Here is a 25816-nt window from a genome sequence, read left to right on the forward strand (position 1 = left end):
AAGAGAAATCTTCACTTTATGGCCATCATCTTGTCACATTTTAATTATTACGTACTTTTTGTTTGATTACATCTTCCTAGAGAGATATTTTTTTCATTCATTAATAATAATATTGGAGTTAAGAAGATACTGATTACAAGAGAATAAATGTGAAAAATAATATATTATTTTTATTTACTAACCAATGAACACAAAGCAGCTTTAGACAGAGAAGATATTATGAATTACTCTAAATCCTTTCTCAGTTGATTCTGAAAATCACTATAATATTCAGACAAACCCTCTGGACTATGTCAAATTTTTTTTAATAAAACTAAAAATAGACTATTAAGGAAGCAGTACATATTTGTTCTGAGCAGGCATAAGTTTTCACATGAGAATAAAAATAAATAAAACATAAAGTGGTAAAAAATTTAGGTATGTGGTACATTTTAAAAAGCAATTAAAATCCTAGCTGGTGTGGCTCAGTGGATTGAGCACTGGCCTGCAAACCAAAAATCTGCCAATTTGATTCCAGGTCAGGGCACATGCTTATGTTGCAGCAACAACTGATCAATGTTTTTCTCCCTCCCTTCTCCTCTCTCTGAAAATAAATAAAACATTTTTAATTTAAATAAATAGATAGATGATAGATATATAGATAAGTAAAAGACAATGGAAGAGTTGACCATATTCAGAAAGAGAGTCATTACCAGCAGTCCAAAGTTTCAGAGCTAAAGATAATTCTAAAGAAGAGAGTGCATTTTATTACTTATTTGTGTTTTGGGTTTCCCTTTGTCTCTTAAGAATCATGTTAATGGTAAACTCTCTATGGAAATAGTCCAATTTGTCCACAATCTGGCTAACAAAACATTCTGAAGGAAATGGGGAAAGAGTAAAATTCTTGATATAGGTATTACAATGTTACTGATTTCTAAAATGTGTTTAGGGAGTTTAAAATGCTAGTTAAAATGTGGTTGCAAGAGCTTGTATATTTTGAATTTATAAAATCATTTATCACTTTTATTTATATTTACTTATATTCTATAGTTTTTCTTGAAAACTATAAATATTCATAATTACAATCTTATAAGTAAAACCTTGATAAATATATACCCTTTTTAATTTGTAGAGAATTTTAATTTTGTGTAATACTCTACTCAAAGAGGGTTGTTGGAGATCTCCAAACTTAGTGCAGACATACTGTTGGTGATCAGTCAATGAATGTTAGCTTCTCTCTCTACTTCTTTGTTCTTTCTTAGTGACCCTAACAGCTAATCCTGACTATTCTTTTTTTTTTTTTAACTGTTTGTCTAGCTTTGATAAAATCTACAAGAGAGAAATGAGGAACCATTCAATGCAGATAGAGTTCATTCTTTTGGGTCTGACAGATGACCCTAAGTTACAGGTTGTAATTTTCCTCTTTCTATTTTTTACCTACATTTTGAGTGTGACAGGAAACTTAACCATCATCATCCTCACTTTGCTTGATTCCCACCTTAAGACGCCAATGTATTTCTTCCTACGGAATTTCTCATTTTTAGAAATCTCATTCACAACTGCTTGTATTCCAAGATTCCTGGTGAGTCTATTGAATAAGGACAGAACTATTTCCTATCTGAGTTGTATGACTCAGTTATTTCTTTTTTTCTTTTTGGGAGTAACTGAATTTTACCTTCTGGCAGCTATGTCCTATGACCGTTATGTAGCTATATGTAAACCTCTGCATTATACCACCATCATGAGTAACAAAGTTTGCTACCAACTTGTACTCAGCTCTTGGGTAACTGGATTCCTGATTATCTTCCCTCCAATGATCTTGGTACTCAAGTTGGAATTCTGTGGTTCCAATGTTATTGATCATTTTATTTGTGATTCTTCTCCCATACTCCAGATCTCTTGTTCAGATACACATTTCCTAGAGCTAATGTCTTTCTTCTTGGCCATGGTTACGCTAATGGTCACCTTGATGTTAATGATTCTTTCCTATGGCTACATCATCAAGACAATTTCCAAATTCCCTTCTGCTCAGCAAAAGACCAAAGCCTTTTCTACTTGTTCTTCCCACATGATTGTAGTTTCCATCTCCTATGGTAGCTGTATATTCATGTACATCAAACCATCAGCAAATGATAGGGTGACTTTAAGCAAAGGAGTAGCTGTGCTCCATACCTCAGTTGCCCCCTTATTGAATCCCTTCATTTATACCCTAAGGAACCAGCAAGTGAAACAGGCTTTTAAGGAAATGGTCCAGAAAGTTTTATTTGCTTCAAATCAATGAGAAAATACTAAAAAGCATGAAGGAAAAAATGAATAAGAATGTTGCCCTTTTTCTCTTGGCTTACTTTGTCTTTCCCTGTACATGGTTTCAGATTATATTAGCAATTTCAGACATTTTGAGCCTCCTTCCATGTTATTATTTCTGGCTAGAAACTTGATTCTGCAAACCTTTATCAATGTAATAAGTGTAAATTTTTAAATGTGATATTTGTCTTACATCATATTTTATGAAATAAATGTTTTCAATGAGCATGCATGTTAGATAGCTTTCCAGAGTTTGGAATGTTTGTAGTTAGAAATATATTTTTAGGACCAAAAAAAAAAACTATTTGAAAGAAATCAAAAAATCAACTGTCACAAAAAGACAAGGAAATAGTTTAATAATAATAGATAATAGATAACAATAATAGTTTAATTTTAATATAGTATTATGTCCTTGGGAATATTATGTTTCATAAGTGTCACTTTTGATGTGTGAGCATATTACACAAATTATAACATCAAAGTAACATATAATATATAACAGTTTATTTTACAACGTATTTTTTCATTCAGTAAGATAAATTTTAATCCTTGTGCATGTGATGAATAAGAAAAAATAGAAATCAAATTCTATATTAGCCTGAATATATTTTAATTAAAATTCTAAAATTTTGAACTTTTTAAAATTTTTATTGAATTTATTGGAATGATATTGATTTGTAAAATTATATAGGTTTTAGGTGTACAGTTCTACAATGTGTCATCTGTATATTGTATTGTGTACTCACCATGCAAAGTCTCCTTCCGTCACCGTTTATCCTCCCTTTAACCTCTATTACCTCCTCCCACCCCGTCTTTCCCTCTGGTAATAAATATACTGTTGTCTGTGTCTATTAAAATTTTGAATTTCTGAAAGAAATCATGACAACCTATGTCAATGAAATAAATTATAATGTAAAAAATTATTTTATTGTCTTACTTCAAAGCCTAAAGTATATTCTACATCTTCCATGGTTTTCTGGATTAAATAAAGTTATTTTCTCTATCTAAAACATCCCTTAAGGGAATGTAATAACTACCTTGCCATATAATGATAAATTGCACTTTAATATTCTAGTCTAGTTAATTGAACCTTTGGTGATGTAACTGGTAATGATAGCTATATAAGCTAAATATTAAGAAAGGTCAGATATTCTTTTCTTTTTGTTAATTTTAATGTAAAGTATGGCTATACCTTAAACAAAAGAAATGTGGGAAAGAAAGGGCAGAAACTAAAGCTGTAGAATTAAATTGTGTAAATTTTTGGCACTGATTGGGGCCCATTATTCATACTAGATTGTAAGCAATTCAGGCAGCAGGGGGTAGTTTCTAATACTATTTCCCACTGAGAGGAACCAGGGTTTCTTGTAGAAAGTTGTTTCCAAGTTAGGGGTAGGAAGCATACAAATTGAGCTTGAACATCTTATTGTTCTAGAAAAAAAGGAGGCAAAAAACATCATATGAGAACACAGGAACCAATTTGGATCCTACCTACTGGCCTAAAATGAGACAATTTCAACATAAAAATATAATAATAACTGTAATGGATTGAATCAAATATATAAAAATCCATGAGTGTATAGCATTATAAAAGGAAATTAATTGATCAATCAAATCATTACTAAGTAGGTCAAGCAGACATTATAAGGCTCATGATGTGATGCAATAGAAAGCAGACAGTCACACCTATCAACTATCTTTGCTAAAAATATGAACCTATAATCTAATCAATAATTAAATTTAATTAACATGTAAAAGAAAATCAGGCTATAGACTAACAAGTGATACCATAAGGAAGCTTACCTTGTTTCTGCATCAATTAATGCAAGAAAAAGAATAAAAGGACTATAGGGAATACAAGAATAAAACTTGTAAGTAGCATAACAACCAAATATGATGTGTGAATTTTGTTTGGATTTTAATTCTAACACCTTAAATGTGAAAAAAATCTTAATGTGAACCATAAAAATATGAATACACACGGAATATGTGTGATAATGGCATTATGGTAGGTAAAAGAAAATTTTCTTATCAGTTAGATATACTTACTGATAAACTTGTGGGTGGAATGCAGTGAATTTATGGGTAAAATGCTGTAAGGTGAGATGCCAGCCAAAAAGCAGATTGGAGATGTGTTTACAATTGTGGAACCTAGACAATGGGTATATGTCTAATAATTATTGTATTTTGACTCTTTGTGAATGTTTAAAAATTCTCATTCAAGAATTGTTTAAAAACTTAGATTACCTACTTGTTGAGGTTTGGATAAAAATCACTGCTCATAACTGAGTATTTGCCCCTGAGTTAGCTCAATAAGGCATAATGCACTCTCCTCATGATTTCAAAAATATTCTGCTTCTAAGATGGCAAATAAATCAGGCCAATTTAAGGAAACTCTCTCATCTTAGCCACACTCTTCAGTCTACATTTATTATGAATAAAGCAACTATTGACACCTTATTTCTATGTCTATGTCTCAATTTGTTCAGAACTCATATTGAGGAAATGTGTGATTCAATAATATCAATTGTCAGCCATGTTATGGCTTAGAAATATAATATCATGAATACCACTTATATATATAACCAAGATGTGAACCTGGAGATATAGAAAATGACTTTCACTTTTGATTTAAAATCAGAAATCAGTGGTGTGACAGGAGTTATATAAACTGAAATCACAGAGGACTTGATACTTAGAAGTTTAACTCTATACCCTTCATCTTAGTGGTATACATAGGAACTCCCATGTAGAGGGGGGAAAGCAAAGATTAAATCTTAACTAAAGTATGTATTCTTTCTAGATTTAAGCTGATGGATTAGTATCATAGGTTATGGCAAAATCAAAGAATCAGAGAAGCTAAAAATTTTAGAAGTTTGAAGTTAAACTACAGCCATTGGATGAGGATACATGTCCCAATGTTTTTGTCTAATTGAAACTAAACTTGGAGAACTTCTCTCTCAAGCTCTCTAAAATTTTGAAAAATTCATGCAGGACCCTCTGGTGCTTTAATGGACTCACAGGCAGAGTCTCTGTCATGGAAAAGCAGATTATTAACACCAAAAAAAATGCCTGGAGGCAGCTTTTACTCAGTAAAGTTCAAGATCCAGATTAAAAGACCATTATTTTCCTTTTTTCCTCTTCTCTTGCTTTTGTTTATTTTTCCATTTCCACTTGCTTATATTTTTCTATATACTGGTAATTTTTTTGTCTGTTTTATTGATTATGCTGTTACAGTTGTCCCAATTTCTTTTCCCTTTGCTCCCCCTCCACCCAACAACCCTCCTCCCTCCAGCAGTCCCCCACCCTTAGTCCATGTCCATGGACTCTTCTCAACATCTCCCTGTCTATTCCCCACCCTCCTACCTTGCTTCTTAATTCCTGCACCATTTCTCTCCCTCTCCCCCTATCCCTTCCCAGCTGCCCTCCCTTCACATGCTCCCAATTCCTATGATTCTGTTCCCACTCTAGTTGTCTGCTTAGTTTGCCTTTGTTCCATTCCCTAGCTTCTGTTGTTGGTTGTTGTAATACTGTTTTCATTTTAAAGTTCATAGTTTTGATATCCTTTTTCTTAAATAAGCCCCTTTAACATTTCATATAATAATGACTTGGTGATGATGAACTCCTTCAGCTTTATTTTGTCTGGGAAGCACTTTATCTGCCCTTCCATTCTGAATGATATCTTTTCTGGATAGAGTAATTTTTGTTGTAGGGCCTTGCTTTTCACCACTTTATATATTTCCTGCCAGTCCCTTCTTGTCTGAAAAGTTTCTTTTGAGAAATCAGCTGACAGTCTTATAGGTACTCCTTTGTAAGTAATTCTCCTCTTCTCTCTTCCTGCTTTTAAGATCTTTATCTTTAAACTTTGTCATTTTGATTATGATGTGTCTTGGTGTTGTCCTCCCTGGGTCTAGTTTGTTTGGGACTCTCTGTGCTTCCTGGACCTGTATGTCCATTTCCTTCCCCAAATTAGAGAAGTTTTCCTTCATTATTTTTTCACATAATTTTTCAATTTCTTGCTCTCCCTCTTCACCTTCTGGCACTCCTATGATTCAGATGTTTGCACGTTTATAGCTGTCCCAGAAGTTTCTAACCCTCTCCTCATTTTTTTCAATTCTCATTTCCTCCTTCTGTATTGGTTGACTGTTTGTTTCTTCATTATGTCCCAATTTGTTGATTTGAACCCTGGTTTCCTTTTCTTCACCATTTGTTTCATATGGATTTTCCTTCATTTCAGCCAGGATAGCCTTCATTCTTTCCCCATCCTGTTTAATCTTTGTTGTTAGAGTTGTGAGCATCCTAATCACCATTGCCTTAAACTGTGCTTCTGTTAAGTTGTCTATCTCCTCATCCATTAGGTGTGCTATCTGCTCATTGCTTAGTTGTGCCACTGGGACCTTGATCTGCCCCTGCTTCTGGGTCGTACTTCTCTGTCTCCTCATCTTTCTGTGTTTGCCTCTGTGATTTGGGCAAGGGCTGTCACACTTCTTATGTTATACAGGGCGGCGCCTTAGGTATTGTCAGTACAGGGCGACCTGTTTCACCACATTGTGGCGCTGTATGTGGGGGAGGGGTCAGAGAGGGAACAATGCTGCTTGCTCAGCACTTGCCCCTTTCCAGGCACTTCTCCAACTTCAGTATGGAACTGGTGCCTCTCTAGCTATTGCCCTGCCTGTCATTCCCAGAGTGGGTGGGTCTGCAGATGTTTAAAGGACCATGGGAGCCCTTTAAACAAGTGGACTCTAATGAGAGACTGGCAGTTTCTTCCTCCACCCCAACCTCCACTGGTTTGCACAATCAGAAGCAATGAGGCTTGATTTTCCCTGGTGCTGGGACTGTGATCTGCGGGGTCTGGTCAGAAGCTGGAAATGCTTCCCAGGTGTCCCTCCCCACTTTTTAAAACATGTAAGTGTACTTTCTGCCAGCCTGCTGCTGCCACCGCCACCACACCGCATCCTATCTGCCCCAGCTCCACCCCTCCTGCCTGTCTGGATGAGCATTTCTTCTTTATCTTTGTTTGTTGGACTTCCATGCAGCTTGATTTTCTGGAACTTCTGATTGTCTCTAGTTTTGAGATAGTTGTATTCCTTCTTGGTTGTGGAGGGAGACCCAGCATGTCTATGTAGGCCTCCATCTTGGCCGGAAGTCCTATATACTGGTAATCTTATTTTAAAATTAATCTTATAGTTTTATAATGTGTGATCCAATTACAATAATTAATATTTATTATTAACAGTATAAATAATGTGTGTATTAAATGATTATATTTTACTTTTATATAAGTACATGGTTTATGATATAAATCTTGCTCAATTTAGTATTTCTTGGAATATTCCTTAAAATCAACTTGATGCCTCTGAAGAAGCAGATACGTTTACTTGAACAAACAGCTCCTTTCAAAATCAATAAAACTAGTTTTGAATCCTAGTTCTACTACTTGCTAAGCAATAGTACACTTTTCTAAATTTAATTTCTCCACATTTCGCCAGTGTAAAATATGACTATAAACATAACTTGTAGAGTTATTTTCAGGTTTAGGAAAATTACAAATTTTCGATAAATTTGGCTTACCTTTTGACTATTTCACTCAGAAAATTAAAAATAAATATTTTAACAGAATAGTTAATATTGCCCACACCTTTCTTTTACCTTTCACTCACAAACTAATGTCCAATGTTACTTTTGTATTTTTTATCTTAACATAAAACTCATTTTGTATTATCAGAAGTATCCAATTACCATGTTGGAAGATTACTTATTAAGTAACTGATATTCATCTACATATAAGGCTTAAAGCCTTCTAGATTTTGGCATACAAGATAGGCATTCCTCCAGGCACTCATCATTTAGAACAGAAAGAACTAGTGAACATGAAATGTAGTTTGGTAAGAAAAATGAGAGCAGGGATAAGTAATGACACAAGTGTGGATGAATAGGACTAATCCAGGCCTGGTGGTAGTGTTGATGGTGGAGTAGTAAGACAAGGTCAGCAAAAAATTCCTGTGGGAATGTATTTTAAACTGGAAGATGCTAGGGGTTCAGTAGTTTTAAAATGAGGGGATATTCCTGCCTTCAGAGGTCGTAATATGAACAGTAGCCTGAAGTAAGAGAACAAGGATCAAAGGAAGTTTTAATATGCTGGACTATAATGAAATATTTAACAAAAAATTACATGCAGATCTGTCTTTCAGGGATATCATTAAGTACATATTTTGGACTCTTGAAATAACAGGTTTTCATTTCTAAAAAGCAAATTATTTTATTGATATTAGTATTTATATTATATTCTATTTCTCTTTTCTCTATTCCCAGTATATTTGGCTTGCTGGTTACTTATTTATCACTTTTATAGCCCTATTAGCTTCTTTGGACTCACTGCCATCTGTTTGCTCAGTTTAAATTCTCTACATTTATCTCATTGAATGTGGGGGAGTGTTCTGATCCATGTCTTTGTGAGCCATGTGCACTGAAGCAACCATGTCTAAGGGAGCTGCAGTTGGCACTGATCTTGGCACCACCTACTCTGTGTGGGTGTCTTCCAGCATGGAAAAGTGGAAATAATTGTCAATGGTCAGGGAAACCAAACCACCCCAAGTTATGTTGCCTTTACTGATTGGTGATACTTCAAAGAATCAAGTTGCAACGAATCCTACCAACATGGTTTTTGATGCCAAGGCTTAATTGGACATAGGTTTGATGATGCTGTTGTCCAATCTGATATGAAGTGTTAGCCTTTTATAGGGGTGAATGAGGCTGGCAGGCCCAAGGTCCAAGTAGAATACTAGGGAGAGACAAAAAGTTTCTATCCAGAATAGGTGTAATAATCAATAAAATATACTTAAAAAAAAAAATGATCCCTGGCTTGTGTGATTCAGTGGATTGAATGCCAACCTGTGAACCAAAGTGTCACCAGTTCAATTCCCATCAGGGCACATGTCTGGGCTGCAGACCAGGTCCCCAGCTGGGGGCATGAGACAACCACATATTGATGTTTCTCTCCCTCTCCTTTCTCCCTCCCTTTCCGTCTCTCTAAAAAAATCAATAAATAAAATATTTTTTTTAAAAAAGATGAGTTGTCATCTATGGTTTTGACAATGATGAAGGAAATCGCAGAAGCCTACCTTGGGAAGACCATTACAAATGTTGTCATCATGGTACCTGCTTACTTCAATGACTTTCAGTATCAGGCTACTAAAGATGCTGGAACTATTGCTGGTCTCAATATACTTAGAATCATCAATGAGCTGACTGCTGCTGCTGTTGCTTACAGCTTAGACAAAAATGTTGGAGCATAGACTGGAGAAGATGGCAGAGGAGTGAGGGGAGGCTGCGCTTTCTGGCTCCTGAGACTCGTCTGTAGTTTGGACTAATTGCAGACAGAACATCTCAGTGAGCAGCTGGACACTGGCAGGAGTCAAGCCTTGACACTGCTAGATTAGAGAAAACCATCTGAGAACGACCTGTTTGGTGAGGATAGCGGAGGAGAAGGCACGAGACAGGGTTTCTGACTAGATTGGCTCCCTGAGCTGCGACTGGAAGTACACAGAGGCTTTTTGGCGACCACAGGCTACCCCAGAGAGGAATTGGGAGGAGACCGGATCTCTGCCTCCTGGCAGAGCCAGGACTGGGCCAGGTGGCATCTGGCGCTGAAAGACAAGAAACAGCATACTGTTGTGCATGTGAGAACGTGATATTTCTTTATATTTTTCTCTTGTGAACGATGAAGAGGGGAGGAAATGTTGGGGGTGATAGGACATTCTTGAGGAGCGCAGGTGCAAAAGTGCACTCGCCCACTCCCCAACCCTTCCCTTGGGTCGCGTGGGCGCGCACAGGGAAGTGCCCTCATTCACTGGCCCAGGTGCGTGGGACCGCGCATCCAGGTGCCCCTCGGACACACCTCAAAGGACATAAGATCAGTGCCCCAACAGGCGCAGGGAGGGCCCACTGGGCACACAGAAGACCGTGCACAGACACCCCTGGCCAGCTCCAGTGGGCACTAGGCCAGAGCACAGACCACTTGCGCGGACTCTGCTCGTGCCCACCCAGGTGGGTGCAGGAACTGCGGGCGGCTGCAGTGCGGGAACAGTGGGCGGCGGCAACGACTCACAGATGCTCACTTCCACTATGCACAAGTGTCCAGGGCCCCACCCCAAGGGGCGAGAGACCAACTCCTGGGGCATGGCTCAGCAGACCTGAGGCTAGAGCGAAGGCCACCTTGCATGCGTACATGCGCGTGTGCACAAGCACCCTGGCGAGCTCCTAGAGACACCAAAGAACGCTGGCCACAGCGAGCACACACCACTGCTGCAAGGAACAGGAACCTCTGGCTTGCCTCATTGGACCAGCTGTGGATCCAGAAAAAGTAGACTACACACAAAGGCTGAACTGAGTAAAAACTTTCTTTTTATATAGTTTTTTAATTTTTATTTCTCTTTTAGTTTTTTATTTGTATTTTATTTTATTTTAATTCTTTTTAATTTCTTATTTTTAATTTTAATTCTAATTTTTACTTTTATTTTTATTTTATTTTATTTTTTTAAAAAACTACCTCTTTAATTTGTTTCATACCATCTCTCCTTCTCATCCTTCCTCTTTAATTTTTGTTTGTTTGTCTGTCTACTTTAGCCTCCCTTTCACACTAAATAAATAGAATATAATTACTATATAAATCTAATACTATACAATTCCACTTTCTTACTATATTCTGCATTCTTACCTCTTTTTCTTTTATTATTAACATACAATGTAAATATTACCTACTGTCTTGCATAGTCTCGACACTACTTGCTTCTATTATTAATCTATCATCCTCTCTCTCAAAATTCATATTTTTCCTCTTTAAAAACAACTCTTATTTTTCTTCCTATAGTATAAAAGCAGTAATCTCTCTACATTTATATTAATACTGACTCATTTGCTGATGATAGCAGGATAGAGGGTGGGGGATATTTTGGAGGGTGTGGATCTCCTGCCTGGGCTGTGTGTTTATGTTTTTAACAGCATCTCCACAAAAGAACTCAAGACAGAGTGGACAAAGTGACTCTCAATCAACTAGCCAGAGGGAAGATCCTACCAAAGAGCATCTGAAATATAACCAGACAGCATAAACAAAAAACATAAAGGGTATCTCAAGAATATCAGGCTCAGGAGATTAAAGAGACTGCACCACTGAAACCCCCAGATCTCCTATAAAGAATCTCATACCACAAAAGTGGGAAGTCAAAGCAGACAAATCCAAAAAACAAAAACAAACAAGAAGAATCCAACATGGTAAGATGCAGAAACAACCTCTCAATGAAAAGAAAAGAGGAATCCCCAGAAAGAGAGGTAGATGGAATAGACATAGCCCAAATGTCAGGCATGGAATTTAAAACAATGGTGGTGAAGAAGCTCAATATACTCGTCAACCTCAAAAACAACTACAACAACCTCCAAGGAAGTTACCAACAGCTCCAAGAAAATTACAGGGAACTTAGGGAGAACTACACCAGCATAAAAAAGGACATAGAAACTATTAACAAGAACCAGGAAGAATTGAAGAATACAATCTCTGAACTGAAAAACAGTAGAATCAATCAAAAGCAGGCTATACAAAGCAGAGGATTGGATAAGTAAGAGGACAATGTAGAAAAAAATTCCCAGACAATACAACAAAATGAAAAAAGATTGAAATAATATGAACAAGATGTAAGGGATTTACAGGATAGCATGAGAAGAAATAATATAAGCATTAATGGAATAAAAAAGGGAGAAGAAGAGGAGCGAGGAATAGAAAAGCTGAAAGGAGTAGTAATGACATAAAATTTTCCTAACCTGATGAGAGATAAAGTTATGCAAGTTCAAGAAGCACAGAAAGGCCCAAGGAAGAGGAACCCAAAAAAACCCACTCCAAGGCACATCATAATTAAAATGGCAATATTCAAAGACAAAGAGAGAATCCTAAAAGCAGCAAGAGAAAAACAGCAAATAACATACAAGGGAGCTCCAATAAGGCTATCGACTGACTTCTCAACAGAAACACTACAAGCCAGAAGGGAATGGTCAAAAATATCTCAAGCAATGAAAAACAAAGGCCTACAACCAAGAATACTCTACCCAGCAAGGCTCTCATTCAAAATGGAAGGTGAAATAAGAAGTTTCCCAGACAAAGGAAGACTAAAAGAATACATCTTTACCAAACCAGCATTGCAAGAGATGCTAAAGGGAATGTTTTAAGAAAAAGAAGAAAAAAGGAGGAGAGGAACACAGGTACAAAGGGAAATGAATAAATACATGTCAATAATACCATTAAATATAAATGGATTAAATGCTCCAATTAAAAGACATAGGATAATGGAATGGATAAGAAAAAGGACCCACATATTTGCGTCTACAAGAAACACACCTCAAAACAAAAGATTTACACAGACTGAAAGTAAAGGAATATAAAAAAAATATTCCAAGCAAACAAACATGAAAAAAAAGCTGGGGTAGCAGTACTCATATCAGACAAAAAGGATTTCAAAGCAAGGGCAATAAAAAGAGACAAAGAAGGACATTTCATAATACTTAAGGGAACAATCGATCAAAAAGATATAACACTGTAAACATATATGCACCCAACATAGGAGCACCCAAATACATAAAGAAAATACTAGAAGACCACAAGAAAGATATTGAGAGCAACACACTCATAGTAGGGGACTTTAACACTCCATTATCAACAATAGATAGATCTTCGAAGCAAAGAAACACAAAGAATATACAGGCATTGAACAACACGCTAAAACCACATGGACTTACCTGATATATATAGAACTTTTCACCCCAAAGAAAAAAATTTTACATTCTTTTCAAATGCACATGGAACGTTTTCAAAGATAGACCACAAGATACGACACAAAACAAACCTCAACAAATTCAAGAAAATTGAAATCATATCAAGCATCTTTTTAGACCACAATGCTTTGAAACTAAAAATCAACCTCAGAGAAATAAATCAAAGACACCCAAACTCATGGAGAATGAATAACGTGCTATTAAATAATGAATGGGTTAATAATAACATCAAAGAAAAAATCAAGACATTTCTGGAAACTCATGATAATGAACACACAACAGCCCAAAACCTATGGGACACAGCAAAAACAGTCCTAAGAGGGAAGTTCATAGCAATACAGGCATATCGGAAAAGAGTAGAAGAATCTCAAATAAAAAATCTAACCCTAAAGCTACAAGAACTAGAACGCCAACAACGAACAAAGCCTAGGTCAAGAAGAAGAAAGGACATCATCAACATCAGAGCAGAATTAATTGACATAGAGACCAAACAAGCAATTCAAAAGATTGAAGTAATTAGGAGCTGGTTATTTGAAAAAATAAACAAAATCAACAAGCTTCTAGGCAGGCTCATCAAGAAAAAAAGAGAGAAGACCTAAATAGACAAAATCAGAAATGAAAGAGGAGAAATCACGACTGATACCACAGAAATGCAAAGGATCATAAGAAATTACTACAAACAAGTATATGGCAAGAAATTTGACAATCTAGAAGAAATGGACAAATTTCTAGAAACATATAACCTTCCAAAACTGAATCAAGAAGAAGTAGAAAGTCTCAACAGACCAATAACAAAAAAGGAAATTGAAACAGTAATCAAAAATCTCCCAGCACACAAAAGCCCTGGACGGGATGGCTTCACAGGTGAATTTTACAAAACATTTAGGGAAGAACTAACTCCTACCCTCCTAAAACTATTCTAAAAAATCCAAGAGGAGGGAAAAATCCCAAACTCTTTTTACGAAGCCAGTATTACACTAATTCCAAAACCAGGTCAGGACACAACAAAGGAAGAAAACTACAGGCCAATATCACTGATGAACATAGATGCTAAAATCCTCAACAAAATACTGGCAAACAGGATCCAGCAATACATCAAAAAGATCATACACCACGATCAAGTGGGATTCATCCCAGGGGTGCAAGGATGGTTTAATATATGCAAATCAATAAATATAATACACCACCTAAACAAAACGAAAGACAAAAATCACATGATCATATCAATAGATGCAGAAAAAGCATTTGATAAAGTACAACACCCATTTATGATGAAAACACTCAGCAAAATGGGAATAGAGGGAGCATAACTTAACATAATTAAGGTTATATATGAGAAACCTGAAGCCAACATCATACTCAATGGGCAAAAACGGAAAGCATTCCCCCTGAAATCAGGAACAAGATAAGGCTACACACTCTCTCCACTCCTATTCAACATAGTGTTGGAAGTCCTAGCCAAAGCAATCAGACAAGAAAAAGAAATAAAAGGCATCCAAATTGGGAAAGAGGAAGTAAATCTATCATTATATGCAGATGACGTGATAGTATACTTAAAAACCCTATAAACTCCACTAAAAGACTGCTCTATATAATAAGTGAATTTGGCAAAATAGCAGGGTAAAAAATAAATATACAGAAATCTAAGGCATTTCTGTACACCAACAATAAAATATCAGAGACAGAGACAAAAAAAAATACCATTTACTATAGTAACAAGAAAAATAAAGTACCTAGTAATAAACTTAACCAAAGAGATAAAAGACCTGTACTCTGAAAATTATGTAACATTGAAGAAAAATTAAGGAAGACACAAATAAATGGAAGCAAATACCATGTTCTTGGATGGGAAGAATCAACATCATCAAAATGGCCATACTACCCATAGCATTTTACAGATTCAATGCAATCCCTATTAAAATACCAATGACATATTTCACAGACCTAGGACAAATACTCCAAAAATTCATATGGAACCAAAAAAGACCCCGAATAGTAAAAGCAATCTTGAGGCAGAAGAACACAGCAGGAGGAATCACAATACCAGACATCAAACAATACTACAAAGCCACTGTGATCAAAACAGTATGGTACTGGCATAAGAACAGACATATAGATCAGTGGAACAGAATAGAGAGCCCAGAAATGAATCCAAAAATTTACGGTCAACTAATCTTTGATAAAGGAGGAAGGAACATAAAATGGAGTGAGAAGAGCCTCTTTAGCAAATGGTGCTGGGAGAACTGGACAGGGACGTGAAAAAAAAAATGAAACTAGACCACCAACTTACACCACACATGAGAATAAACTCAAGATGGATCAGGAGAAACAAGATGGCGGAGGAGTAAGTGGAAGCTACACTAACTTCCTCCTAGAACTAGTCTGGATTTACAATGTAATTTTGGAGAAATCATCTGGAATAACGAACCGAACACCAGCTGGAGAGAAGTCTTATAACCACGGAGAGACAGAAAAGGCCGCTACATCACAACGTGACCGGTAGGGAGTGCGGAGACGTGGAAGGGCTGGCTGGGCTCCCACGGGTGGCAGCTGAAGGGACTGAGAAACAGCTCAGCAGCCGGGGATTCCCCCTGAGAAGGGCAGGGTCTAAACCCCCAGCTGGGCTTCCCAGCCTACAGCGACAGAGTGGAAAGTAAAATAGTATCAGCTGTGAAAAGCGAAAAGCCACAGGCTTTCTTGCTAGCCGGAGAGAAACAGCAGGAGAAAAAGAGCTCTTAAGTGGATCACATACGAAAATATTTTGGCCACCACTTACCCTGGGCTCAAGCAGAGGGAAGGCAGAGAGGACTAGAGACACTTGGGGAGAATTTGGCACGGTGGCTTTGAGGGGAGAACTGGAGGAGCAGCTGACTGGGTCCCAGTGCTGACTCATCCCCAGTACTGCGGGTAGACCATTCCCCTCCAAGTGGCGTCAGCCTGAGGGGAAGCAAAAGCCCTGCCTACAGGAATTAAGCTGCCACACCCACAGTCCTTAAGCCTGACAGCTACTCACAGATTGAATAGATTAACAATCAAAGAAGACAGACAACAGCAGTAGATCCCTGGAAGTCTCCAACAGGCTGCCTAGGGCCAGACTGGTACATGATCTGACGCCACCAGAGGCAGATCCAGGAAGTGCAGATCATTCCAAGAAGCACCAACAAACAATAGGAGTCAAAAAAATGGGGAGACAGAGAAACAACCTCCCATCAAAAGGAAAGGTAGAATCCCCAGAAAGAGTGCTAAATGAAATAGAGGGGAGCGAACTATCAGATATGGAATTCAAAACATGGATTATGGAGAAGCTGAATGAGCTCAGCGGAAACTTCAAAGAACTCCAGAAAAACTACAAGGAACTCACAGAAAATTACGTGAGCATGAAAAAGGACATAGAAGCTATCAATAAGAGCCAGGAGGAAATGAAAAATACGATCTCTGAATTGAAGAACACAGTAGAAGGAATTAAAAGCAGGCTAGAGGAAGCAGAAGATTGGATCAGTGAGCTGGAGGACAACCTACACAAAAACTCCCAGACAATGCAACAAAATGAAAAAAGACTGAACAAGACTGAAGAGGTTCTAAGACAGCTGCAGGACAACATGAAACATAATAATATCTGTATCATAGGAATTCCAGAAGGAGAAGAAGAAGAGCAAGGGATAGAAAACCTCTTTGAAAAACTAATGACAGAAAACTTTCCTAACATGACGAGAGAAAGAGTCACGCAAGTCCAGGAAGCACAGAGGGTCCCAATGAAGATGAACCCCAACAGGCCCACTTCAAGACACATCATAATTAAAATGCCAACATTCAAAGACAAAGAGAGAATCCTAAAAGCAGCAAGAGAGAAACAACTAATAACATACAAGGGAGCTCCAATAAGGCTATCATCAGATTTCTCAGCAGAAACACTACAAGCCAGAAGGGAATGGCAAAAAATATTCCAAGCAATGAAAAACAAAGGCCTACAACCAAGAATACTCTACCCAGCAAGGCTTTCATTCAAAATGGAAGGTGAAATAAGGAGTTTCCAAGACAAAAGAAGGCTAAAAGAATACATCTCCACCAAACCAGCATTGCAAGAGATGCTAAAGGGTCTGCTTTAAGAAGATGAAGAAACAGAGAGACAGAGAGGAACACGAGTACAAAGGGGGAAAATGACAATGAATAAGTACTGAAAGAAAGAAGGAACTTCTACCATTTGCAACAACATGATTGGAACTAGAGAGAATTATGCTTAGCGAAATAAGCCAGGCAACAAAAGAAAATTACCTTATGCTGTCACCTGTTACAGGAAACTAATGAACAACACAAACAAATGAGCAAAATTGAACCAGAGGTATGTAAACAAGGAATAAACTAACAATAACAAAGGGGGAGATGGGAGGGAGAGAAGGGGTAAGAAGGGGAAGGGTCTAGTCAAAGAACATGTATGAATGACCCATGGACATGGACAACTGGGTGGGGACTGACTGTGGGGGGGGCAGGGTGCAGGGAAGCAAGAGGGGGAAAAAAAAGTGAGACAACTGTAGTGGAAAAACAAACAAACAGAAAATTTTTTAGTGGGGGGGAATAAAAATATAAAGAATAGAAATGCAAGTTCAGTGAATATTAGAAGGACAAGGATTTTCCTTCCGATAAGACAGTCCTACAGATTTAGAGACTTGTATGTGGGTTATGTTACATAAATTAACATGTGTTTTCTGTTTTCAAAGGGCATAAGCCTACAATCTCATTACCTGAGTGATTATCTGTATGCATAGGCCTCACTTAATCCTGTCTGCATTGCTGCCTCCTGAGACTCAATGGTTTGGCTGAACTAAGTGGCTGGGTTGGTGAAGAACGGGGTGGTCTGTGGGCTTCACTTTAAAACTGGTTTCTCTTTTCTATCCTAATGGCTTGGACAGAAAAAGCCCAGAGGCCTGAGATGGGGGAAACCTAAAATATTTCCCTCAGTCCAAAATAAGTATAATGGGCAAAAGGGTTTTGGACAGGTGAGATGTACCTGGCACACCTTCCTCCAAAGAAGCCCTTCTTTTCCCTAATGTGGGACATTGAAAAATTAATACCTGTCTTTTGTCATCTAGTGGTTACGGATTAAATGATGTCCTTTAACCCTGTTGCCCCCAGAATACAACAAGGATGCCAGCCTGTCAAACCAAGCATGCCGTTGTCCAGAGACAGCCAACCAACCTGGAGTCTGCACGATCCTACCCTATAAGGGAAGGCCACCCTCCCCTCCACATCCCCACTCTTATTAGGGATTTCTTGACCCACGGGTAGGTAGGACGACGACCATGTCCAGCTTGAAGCAGCTAGAGGAGCTTGAGACCTTCGTCCATTGTCCTTTATAAGATTGTAAAGGGTCTTAAGTCTGAGAGGGAGGAATTGTTATTTTTTATTGTTAAAATATTTAACTAATTAATTAATTAATTTTAAAAAAAGAAGAAGAAGAATATATGAAAGGGTGAGGTGGGAGAGCTTGTATGTACGACCCATGGGCATGGACTTGGAGAGGGGATTGTTGGGGAAGGGGGGTGCTGGGCGGAGGGGAGCAAAGGGGAAAAAAAATTGGAACTATTGTAACAATATAATCAATAAAATATACTTAAAAAAAAAAAAAAAAAAGATGGATCAAAGACTTAAATGTAAGTCGTGACACCATAAAAGTCCTAGAGAAAAACATAGGCAGGAAAATTTCAGATATCCCATGTAACAATATTTTCACAGATACATCTCCTAAGGCAAGAGAAATAAAGGAAAGAATAAACAAATGGGACTACATCAAACTAAAGAGTTTCTGCTCAGAAAAAGAAAACATCAGCAAGATGAAGAGGAAACCAACCATATGGGAAAACATATTTGCCAGTGATACCTCAGACAGGGGACTGATCTCCAAAATATATAAAGAGCTTATACGACTCAACATCAAGAAAACAACCCAATTAAAAAATGGGGAAAGGAACTGAACAAACACTTTTCCGAAGAGGACATACAGAAGGCCCATAGACACGTGAAAAAATGCTCAACATCACTAGCCATCAGAGAGATACAAATAAAAATCATAATGAGATACCACTTTACACCAGTCAGAATGGCCATCATCAACAAATCAACAAACAACAAGTGCTGGCGAGGATGTGGAGAAATGGGAACCCTACTGCACTGTTGGTAGGAATGCAGACTGGTGCAGCCACTATGGAAAACAGTATGGAATTACCTCAAAAAACTAAAAAATGGAACAGCCTTTTGAACCAGCAATTCCACTGCTAGGATTATACCTGAAAAACCCTAAAACCCTAATTCAAAAAACCTTATGCACCCCTATATTCATAGCAGCACTGTTTACAATAGCTAAGTGCTGGAAACAGCCTAAGTGCCCATCTGTAGATGAGTGGATCAAAAAACTGGGGTACATTTACACAATGGAATACTATGCAGCAGAGAGAAAGAAGGAACTCCTGCCATTTGTGACAACATGGATGGAACTAGAGAGAATTATGCTTAGTGAAATAAGCCAGGCAAAGAAAGAAAAATACCTTATGATATCACCTAAAACAGGAAACTAAAAAACAACATAAATAAACAAACTAAAAAGGACAAGGAGCAGAATCGCAGTCAATAGGGGGGAGGGGGGAGGGAGAGAAGGGGAATAAGGGAAGGGTTTAGTCAAGGAACGTGTATAAATGACTCATGGACATGGACAACGGGGAGGGATATGACTGTGGGAGAAGGGGTGTGCTGGGTGGGGGGGAGCAATGGGGGGTAAATGGGACAACTGTAATTGAAAAACAAAAAAATAAAATTTAAAAAAAATAAAGAGTCTTCCGGCCAAGATGGAGGCATAAACGGACACGCTCTGTCTCCCTCTACAACTAAGAAGGATTACAGCTAATGCAAAACTAAAAATAATTAGTTCCTGAAAATAAAGCTACATGAAAGTCCAGCGTATGAAGTCATAAACAAGTGGTGCTTATCCGGACGGGTAGGAAGTGTGAGCCTGTAGCTGGGAGAGATCAAACTGTGCCGGAGGCAGCAGCCACAGTAGCAAATGGTGGGACCTGGTGAGCAGACGTCTGTGTTTGTGTGGAGAAGAGAGGTGCCTGGGGGCTGGTCCAGGCTGCAGACGGAATCCTTTGGCTCCCGATTCCAACACCGGAGAGTGCAGACCCCATTGGGAGGCGACCCTCTTCCCCAGTGGAGAGTAAGAGCGGGAATCCATCTTGGATCCCCTGCCCCCAGGCAAAGCGCCACATTGTGGTGAGAAAGGTCGCCAGTTTGTGATGAGCACATGGGGCTCCGCCCAATACAGTGTAGGAGGTGTGACAGTACCCTGCCCAAGAGGGAAAGATAAACAAAATGGTCAGAATGGCAGAATTAATGATTGAAATACCAATCACACAGCTAACAAAAAAACAAATAAAAGCCTTGACAGAGTAACAAATAGCAAATCTTTCAGAAGCTCAGTTTAGAGCCATAGTCATAAGGCAGCTTACAGACCTAACAGCGGGGCTGAATCAAGACAGAGAAGGAAGGAAGGCTAGCCCCGCTGAAATGAACAAAAATACATACAAGTGGTGAGGAAGGGAAAGCCATGGATCAAATCAACAAATCAGCACATAGGGAGGGAACAAACAGTCAACCAGTGCAGAAAGAGGAAACGAAGAGTGAGGAATATGATGAGAGGCTAAGAAACCTCTGGGACAGCTGTAAGAGAACAAACATTCGGGTTGTCGGATTGCCAGAGGATAAAGAAGAATTAGAAATTGAAAAATTATGTGAAAAAATAATGAAGCAGAACTTCCCTAACTTGGGGAAGGAGGTGAACTTACAGGTCCAAGAAGCACAGAGAGTTCCAGATAGGCTGGACCCACGGAGGACCACACCAAGACACATTATCATCAAAATGTCAAAAATTAAAGATAAAGAGAGAATCTTAAAAGCAGCAAGAAAGAAGAATCATGTACAATTAGACTATCAGCAGATTTCTCAAAGGAGACTTTATAGGCAAGAAGGGACTGGCAAGAAATATTCAAAGTAATGAAAAGTAAAAACCTACAACCAAGATTACTCTATCCAGCGAATCTGTCATTCAGAATAGAAGGGCAGAGAAAGTGTTTCCAGGGCAAAGTAAGACTGAAGGAGTTTGTTAGGTCCAAACCACTGTTATACGAAATGTTAAAGGGACTTGTTTAGGAGAAAGATGATCAAAACTCTGAATATTAAAATGAAAACTGTATCACAACAACCTACAGCAGAAGCTAGGGGACTGAGGCAAGGGCAAACTAAGTAGGCAATGAGAAGGGAAAAAGAATTATAGGTAAGGAGAGCATATTGAGGGGAGGTCAGCAGGGAGGGGTGGGGGGAGAGGGAGGGAGATGGTGCAGGAATTGGGAAGCATAGTGGGAGGGAGTGGAGTGGACAAGAAGATGTTGAAAAGAACTATATGCAAGACCAATGGGCATGAACTAAGGGAGGAGATAACTGAAGGGAGGGGGGAGCAGGGGGGAAGGAAATTGGAACAACTGTAACAGCATAATCAATAATAAAAAAAGAAAAAGAAAAAAAATGTTGGAGCATAAAGAAATGGCCTGATCTCTGACTTAGGAAGTGACACTTTTGCTGTGTCAATTATCACAATTGAAGATGAAATTCTTGAGGTGAAATCTATAGTCAGTGACACCCACTTAGGTGGAGGAGACTTTGACAACCAAATGGCCAACCATTTCAATGCAGAGTTCAAGCACAAACACAAGAAGGACATCAGTGAGATTTAGAGGGCTGGCCCTTGCCTCCATACTGCTTGTGAACATGCTGAGAGTACTCTCTCTTAAAGCACTCAGGCAAGTATTGAGATTGATTCACTTTATGAAGGAATTTACTTCTATGCCTCTATAACCCATGCCCAATTTGAAGAATTGAGTGCTATCCTTTTCCATGGCACCCAGGACCTTGTAGAGAAAGCCCTTTGGAATGCCAAGCTTGACAAGTCCAAGATCCATGATATTGTCCTGGTTGGTGGTTCTACCCATGTCCCCAAGATTCAGAAACTTCTGCATGACTTCTCTAAGAGTTGAATAAGAGCATCAACCTTGATTAGGCTATTGTTTATGTTGCAGCTGTCCAGGCAGCCATCCTCTCTGGTGATAAACTGAAAATGTTCAAGATTGGCTGCTGTTGGATATCATTCCTCTTTCCCTTGTCATTGACACAGCTGGTGGAGTCATGACTGTCCTCATCAAGCACAATACTACATTCCTACCAAACAGACACAGACCCTCACTGTCTACTCGGAGAACCAACCTGTTGTGCTCATTCAGGTGTATGAAGGTGAGCGTGCCATGACCAAACTTGCTTGGCAAGTTTGAACTCCCAAGCATACCGCATGGTGTTCCTCATATTGAAATCATTTTTGATACTGATGCCAATGGTATTCTTAATGTCTCTGCTGTGGATAAGAGTACAGGAAAAGAGAACAAGATAACCACCACTAATGACAAGGGTTGTCTGAGCAAGGAAGACATTGAGCTCATGGTTCCAGAAGCTGAGAAGTACAAAGCTGAGGATGAGAAGCAGCAGGACAAGGTGCCTTCCAAGAACTCACTTGAATCCTATGCATTCAACATGAAAGCAGCTGTTGAAGATGAAAATCTTCAAGACAAGATCAATGATGAGGACAAAGAGAAGACTCTTGACAAGTGCAATGAAATCATCAACTGGCTTGATAGGAATCAGACTGCAGAAAAGGAAAAATTTGAGCATCAGCAGGAAGAGCTGAAAAAAGTCTGCAATCCAGTCATCACCAAGCTGTGCCAGAGTGCAGGAGGCATGCCAGAAGGAACACCTGGGGGCTTCCCTCATGGTGGGGCCCCTCTATCTGGGGTTGTCTCCTCTAGGCCCACCACTGAAGACATTGATTAAGCCAATCTTGAGCACAGATTCAGCATTATTTCACAATAACAAAATATTGAAGGACCCAGATTTGTAACAAAGTCCATGGCAGTTTTTTTTAAATGTAGTTATATTATCTTTTATAATTGCATAATTATCAATACTAGTGCCAAAAAACCTGTTGTCTTTTGCTTTCAGCCTGGAGGGTTAGCTCTGTGTGTTTTTTTTTTTAAATATGCTTTATTGATTATGCTGTTACAGTTGTCCCAATTGATTATGCTGTTACAGTTGTCCCAATTTCTTTTTCCTTTGTTCCCCTCCACCCAGTGACCCCCCTCCTTCCAATTGTCCCCCATCCCTTACTCCATGCCCATTGGTTGTGCATATAGTTCTTCTCAACATCTTCCTATCTACTCCACTCCCTCCTACTATGCTTCTTAATTTCTGTACAATCTCCCTCCCTTCTCCCCTTCCCCCTCCCAGCTGACCTCCCCCCAACATGTTCCCCATACCTATAATTCTTTTCCCACTCTCGTTGCCTACTCAGATTGCCTTTGTTTTGATTCTCTAGCTTCTGTTGTTGGTTGTTGTGATACAGTTTTCATTTTAATATTCAGAGTTTTGATCATCTTTCTCCTAAACAAGTCCCTTTAACATTTCATATAACAGTGGTTTGGATCTGATGAACTCCTTCAGTTTTACTTTGTCCTGGAAGCACTTTCTCTTCCCTTATATTCTGAATGACAGCTTCACTGGATAGAATAATCTTGGTTGTAGGTTTTTACTTTTCATTACTTTGAATATTTCTTGCCAGTTCCTTCTTGCCTGCAGAGTTTCTTTTGAGAAATCAGCTGAGAGTCTCATTGGGATCCCTTTGTACATAATTCTCTTCTCTCTTGCTGCTTTTAAGATTCTCTCTTTATCCTTAATTTTTGACATTTTGATTATAATGTGTCTTAGTGTGGTTCTCCCTGGGTCCAGATTTTTGGAACTCTCTGTGCTTCCTGGACCTGTAAGTTCACCTCCTTCCCCAAGTTAGGGAAGTTCTGCTTCATTATTTTTTCACATAATTTTTCAATTTCTAGTTATTCTTCTTCACCTTCTGGCAACCCTATGATTTGGATGTTGGCCTGCTTATAGCTGTCCCATAGGTTTCAGAGCCTCTTCTTATTTTCCTCGCTTTTCATTTCCTCTTTCTGCATTGGTTGACTGTTTGTTCCTTCCCTATGTTCTGATTTATTGATTTGACCCCTGGTTTTCTTTCCCTCACCACTTGTTTCATATGTGTTCTTATTCATTTCAGCAGGACTAGCCTTCATTCCTTTCCTGTCTTAAAATCTGATGTTAGGTCTGTAAGCATTCTTATAGCCAAAGCTCTGAACTGTGTCTCAGAAAGATTTCCTATCTGCTGATCCATTAGATCAGATATTTGCTGGCTGGTCAGTTGCATCACTGGGACCTCTATAATGATCTGTGCCATCCTGACAGTTTTGTGTTTACATTTGCTTCCTGGGCGGGGCTGTCACACTTCCTTTGCTATAGGGGACAGATCCCCAACCACTTGTCACTACTGGGTGACCCTTCTCACCACACTGTGATGTTTTGTGTGGGGGCGGGGGTCCAAGATGGTTTATTGCTGTTTACTCTCCTCTGAGAGACTAGGAGCTTCTTTATTCATCCCCACCCCCTCCGGCCTTCACAGTCTGAGGCAATGGGGATCTGTCTTCCCCGGCATTAGAATCATGCACTGACGAGTCTGGTCTGCAGCCAGGGGTGCTCCCCAGGTGTTTCTCACCTCTTTTTAAATACAGGCATTTGTGCTTACTGCCATCCCACTGCCATCACAGCAGCTGCTGCCACCAGCACAGCTTGATCTGTCCACCCCAGCTTTGCCCCTCCTACACGTCTGGACGAGCACCACTTGTTTATAACTTCATGTAACTGTACATGGACATCCATGTAGCTTTATTTTCTGGAACTTCTGGTTATTTCTGGTTTTGTGGTAGATGTATTCCTTCTTAGTTGTGGAAGGAGACAGAGCGTGTCAGTCTAAGCCTCCATCTTGGCCGGAAATCAAAACTGAGCATTCTTGATACTTGAATATGTGCACAGGGAAAGGAAATAATGCATTTTATAAGAACTGTATTGTAAAGTGGAAAATGTGATGTCTTAAATAAAACTATTTAAAATTGGCACCAAAAAAATAAATAAATGAATAAATAAAATGTTCTTTATTCACAGCAAAGCAGTAATAAGAGGGAAATTTATATCTTTAGAGGCCTATCTCAAGAAACAACCTAACATTACACCTTAAAGAACTAGAAAAAGAACAAAAGCAACCCAAAGTCAGTAGAAGAAAGGAAATAATAAAAATTAGAGCAGAATTAAATGAAATAGAAACAAAAACACTATACAAAAAATTCATACAACAAAGAGCTGGTTCTCTGAATGGATTAATAAAATTGACCTGGCTAGACTCACTAAAGAAAAAAAGAGAACAAAGTCAAATAAACAAAATCATAAATAAAAGAGAAGTTACCACAGACTTTAATAGTTTTCTTTCAAAATTGCTTATTATGTTTGACTTCTCAATGGAATTTATCTGCTTTGTTTTTTGTTTGTGGTTACCCTCAATATATGTTTTTTGCTCTTGTTATACTTTCTTATTTTATTTTTTCCTAATTTTGGTAAAATACATGTAACATAAAATTGACCTAGCAATTACTTTAATGGTACAGTTCAGCAATGTTAAATACATTTATAGTACTTTCATTTCCCAAATTGTATTGATTTTGCTCTTACACTTGAGTAATTCCTTTCCCAACTG

The 25816-nt window shown here is 38.5% G+C and overlaps 1 protein-coding gene and 1 pseudogene across 1 annotated transcript; both read left to right on the forward strand.

Annotated features, from left to right (window-relative positions):
• The first annotated feature begins 1321 nt into the window (after window positions 1-1321).
• LOC150011915 (olfactory receptor 6C70-like) lies at window positions 1322-2260 on the forward strand. Its single transcript, XM_090275605.1, has one exon. It carries the CDS (start codon window positions 1322-1324, stop codon window positions 2258-2260), a length of 939 nt encoding a protein of 312 aa, XP_090131731.1.
• A 6497-nt stretch (window positions 2261-8757) lies between these two features.
• LOC150011916 (heat shock cognate 71 kDa protein-like) lies at window positions 8758-23019 on the forward strand (annotated as a pseudogene).
• Window positions 23020-25816: the final 2797 nt, after the last annotated feature.

This window comes from Furipterus horrens, unplaced genomic scaffold (assembly GCF_987537825.1).
Source record: "Furipterus horrens unplaced genomic scaffold, mFurHor1.1.pri manual_scaffold_4, whole genome shotgun sequence".
Taxonomy (NCBI): domain Eukaryota; kingdom Metazoa; phylum Chordata; class Mammalia; order Chiroptera; family Furipteridae; genus Furipterus; species Furipterus horrens.

Bases quoted from the DNA above. Each gene is read 5' to 3' on its own strand.
- LOC150011915 (XM_090275605.1), top strand. From the start codon at position 1,322: ATGAGGAACCATTCAATGCAGATAGAGTTCATTCTTTTGGGTCTGACA.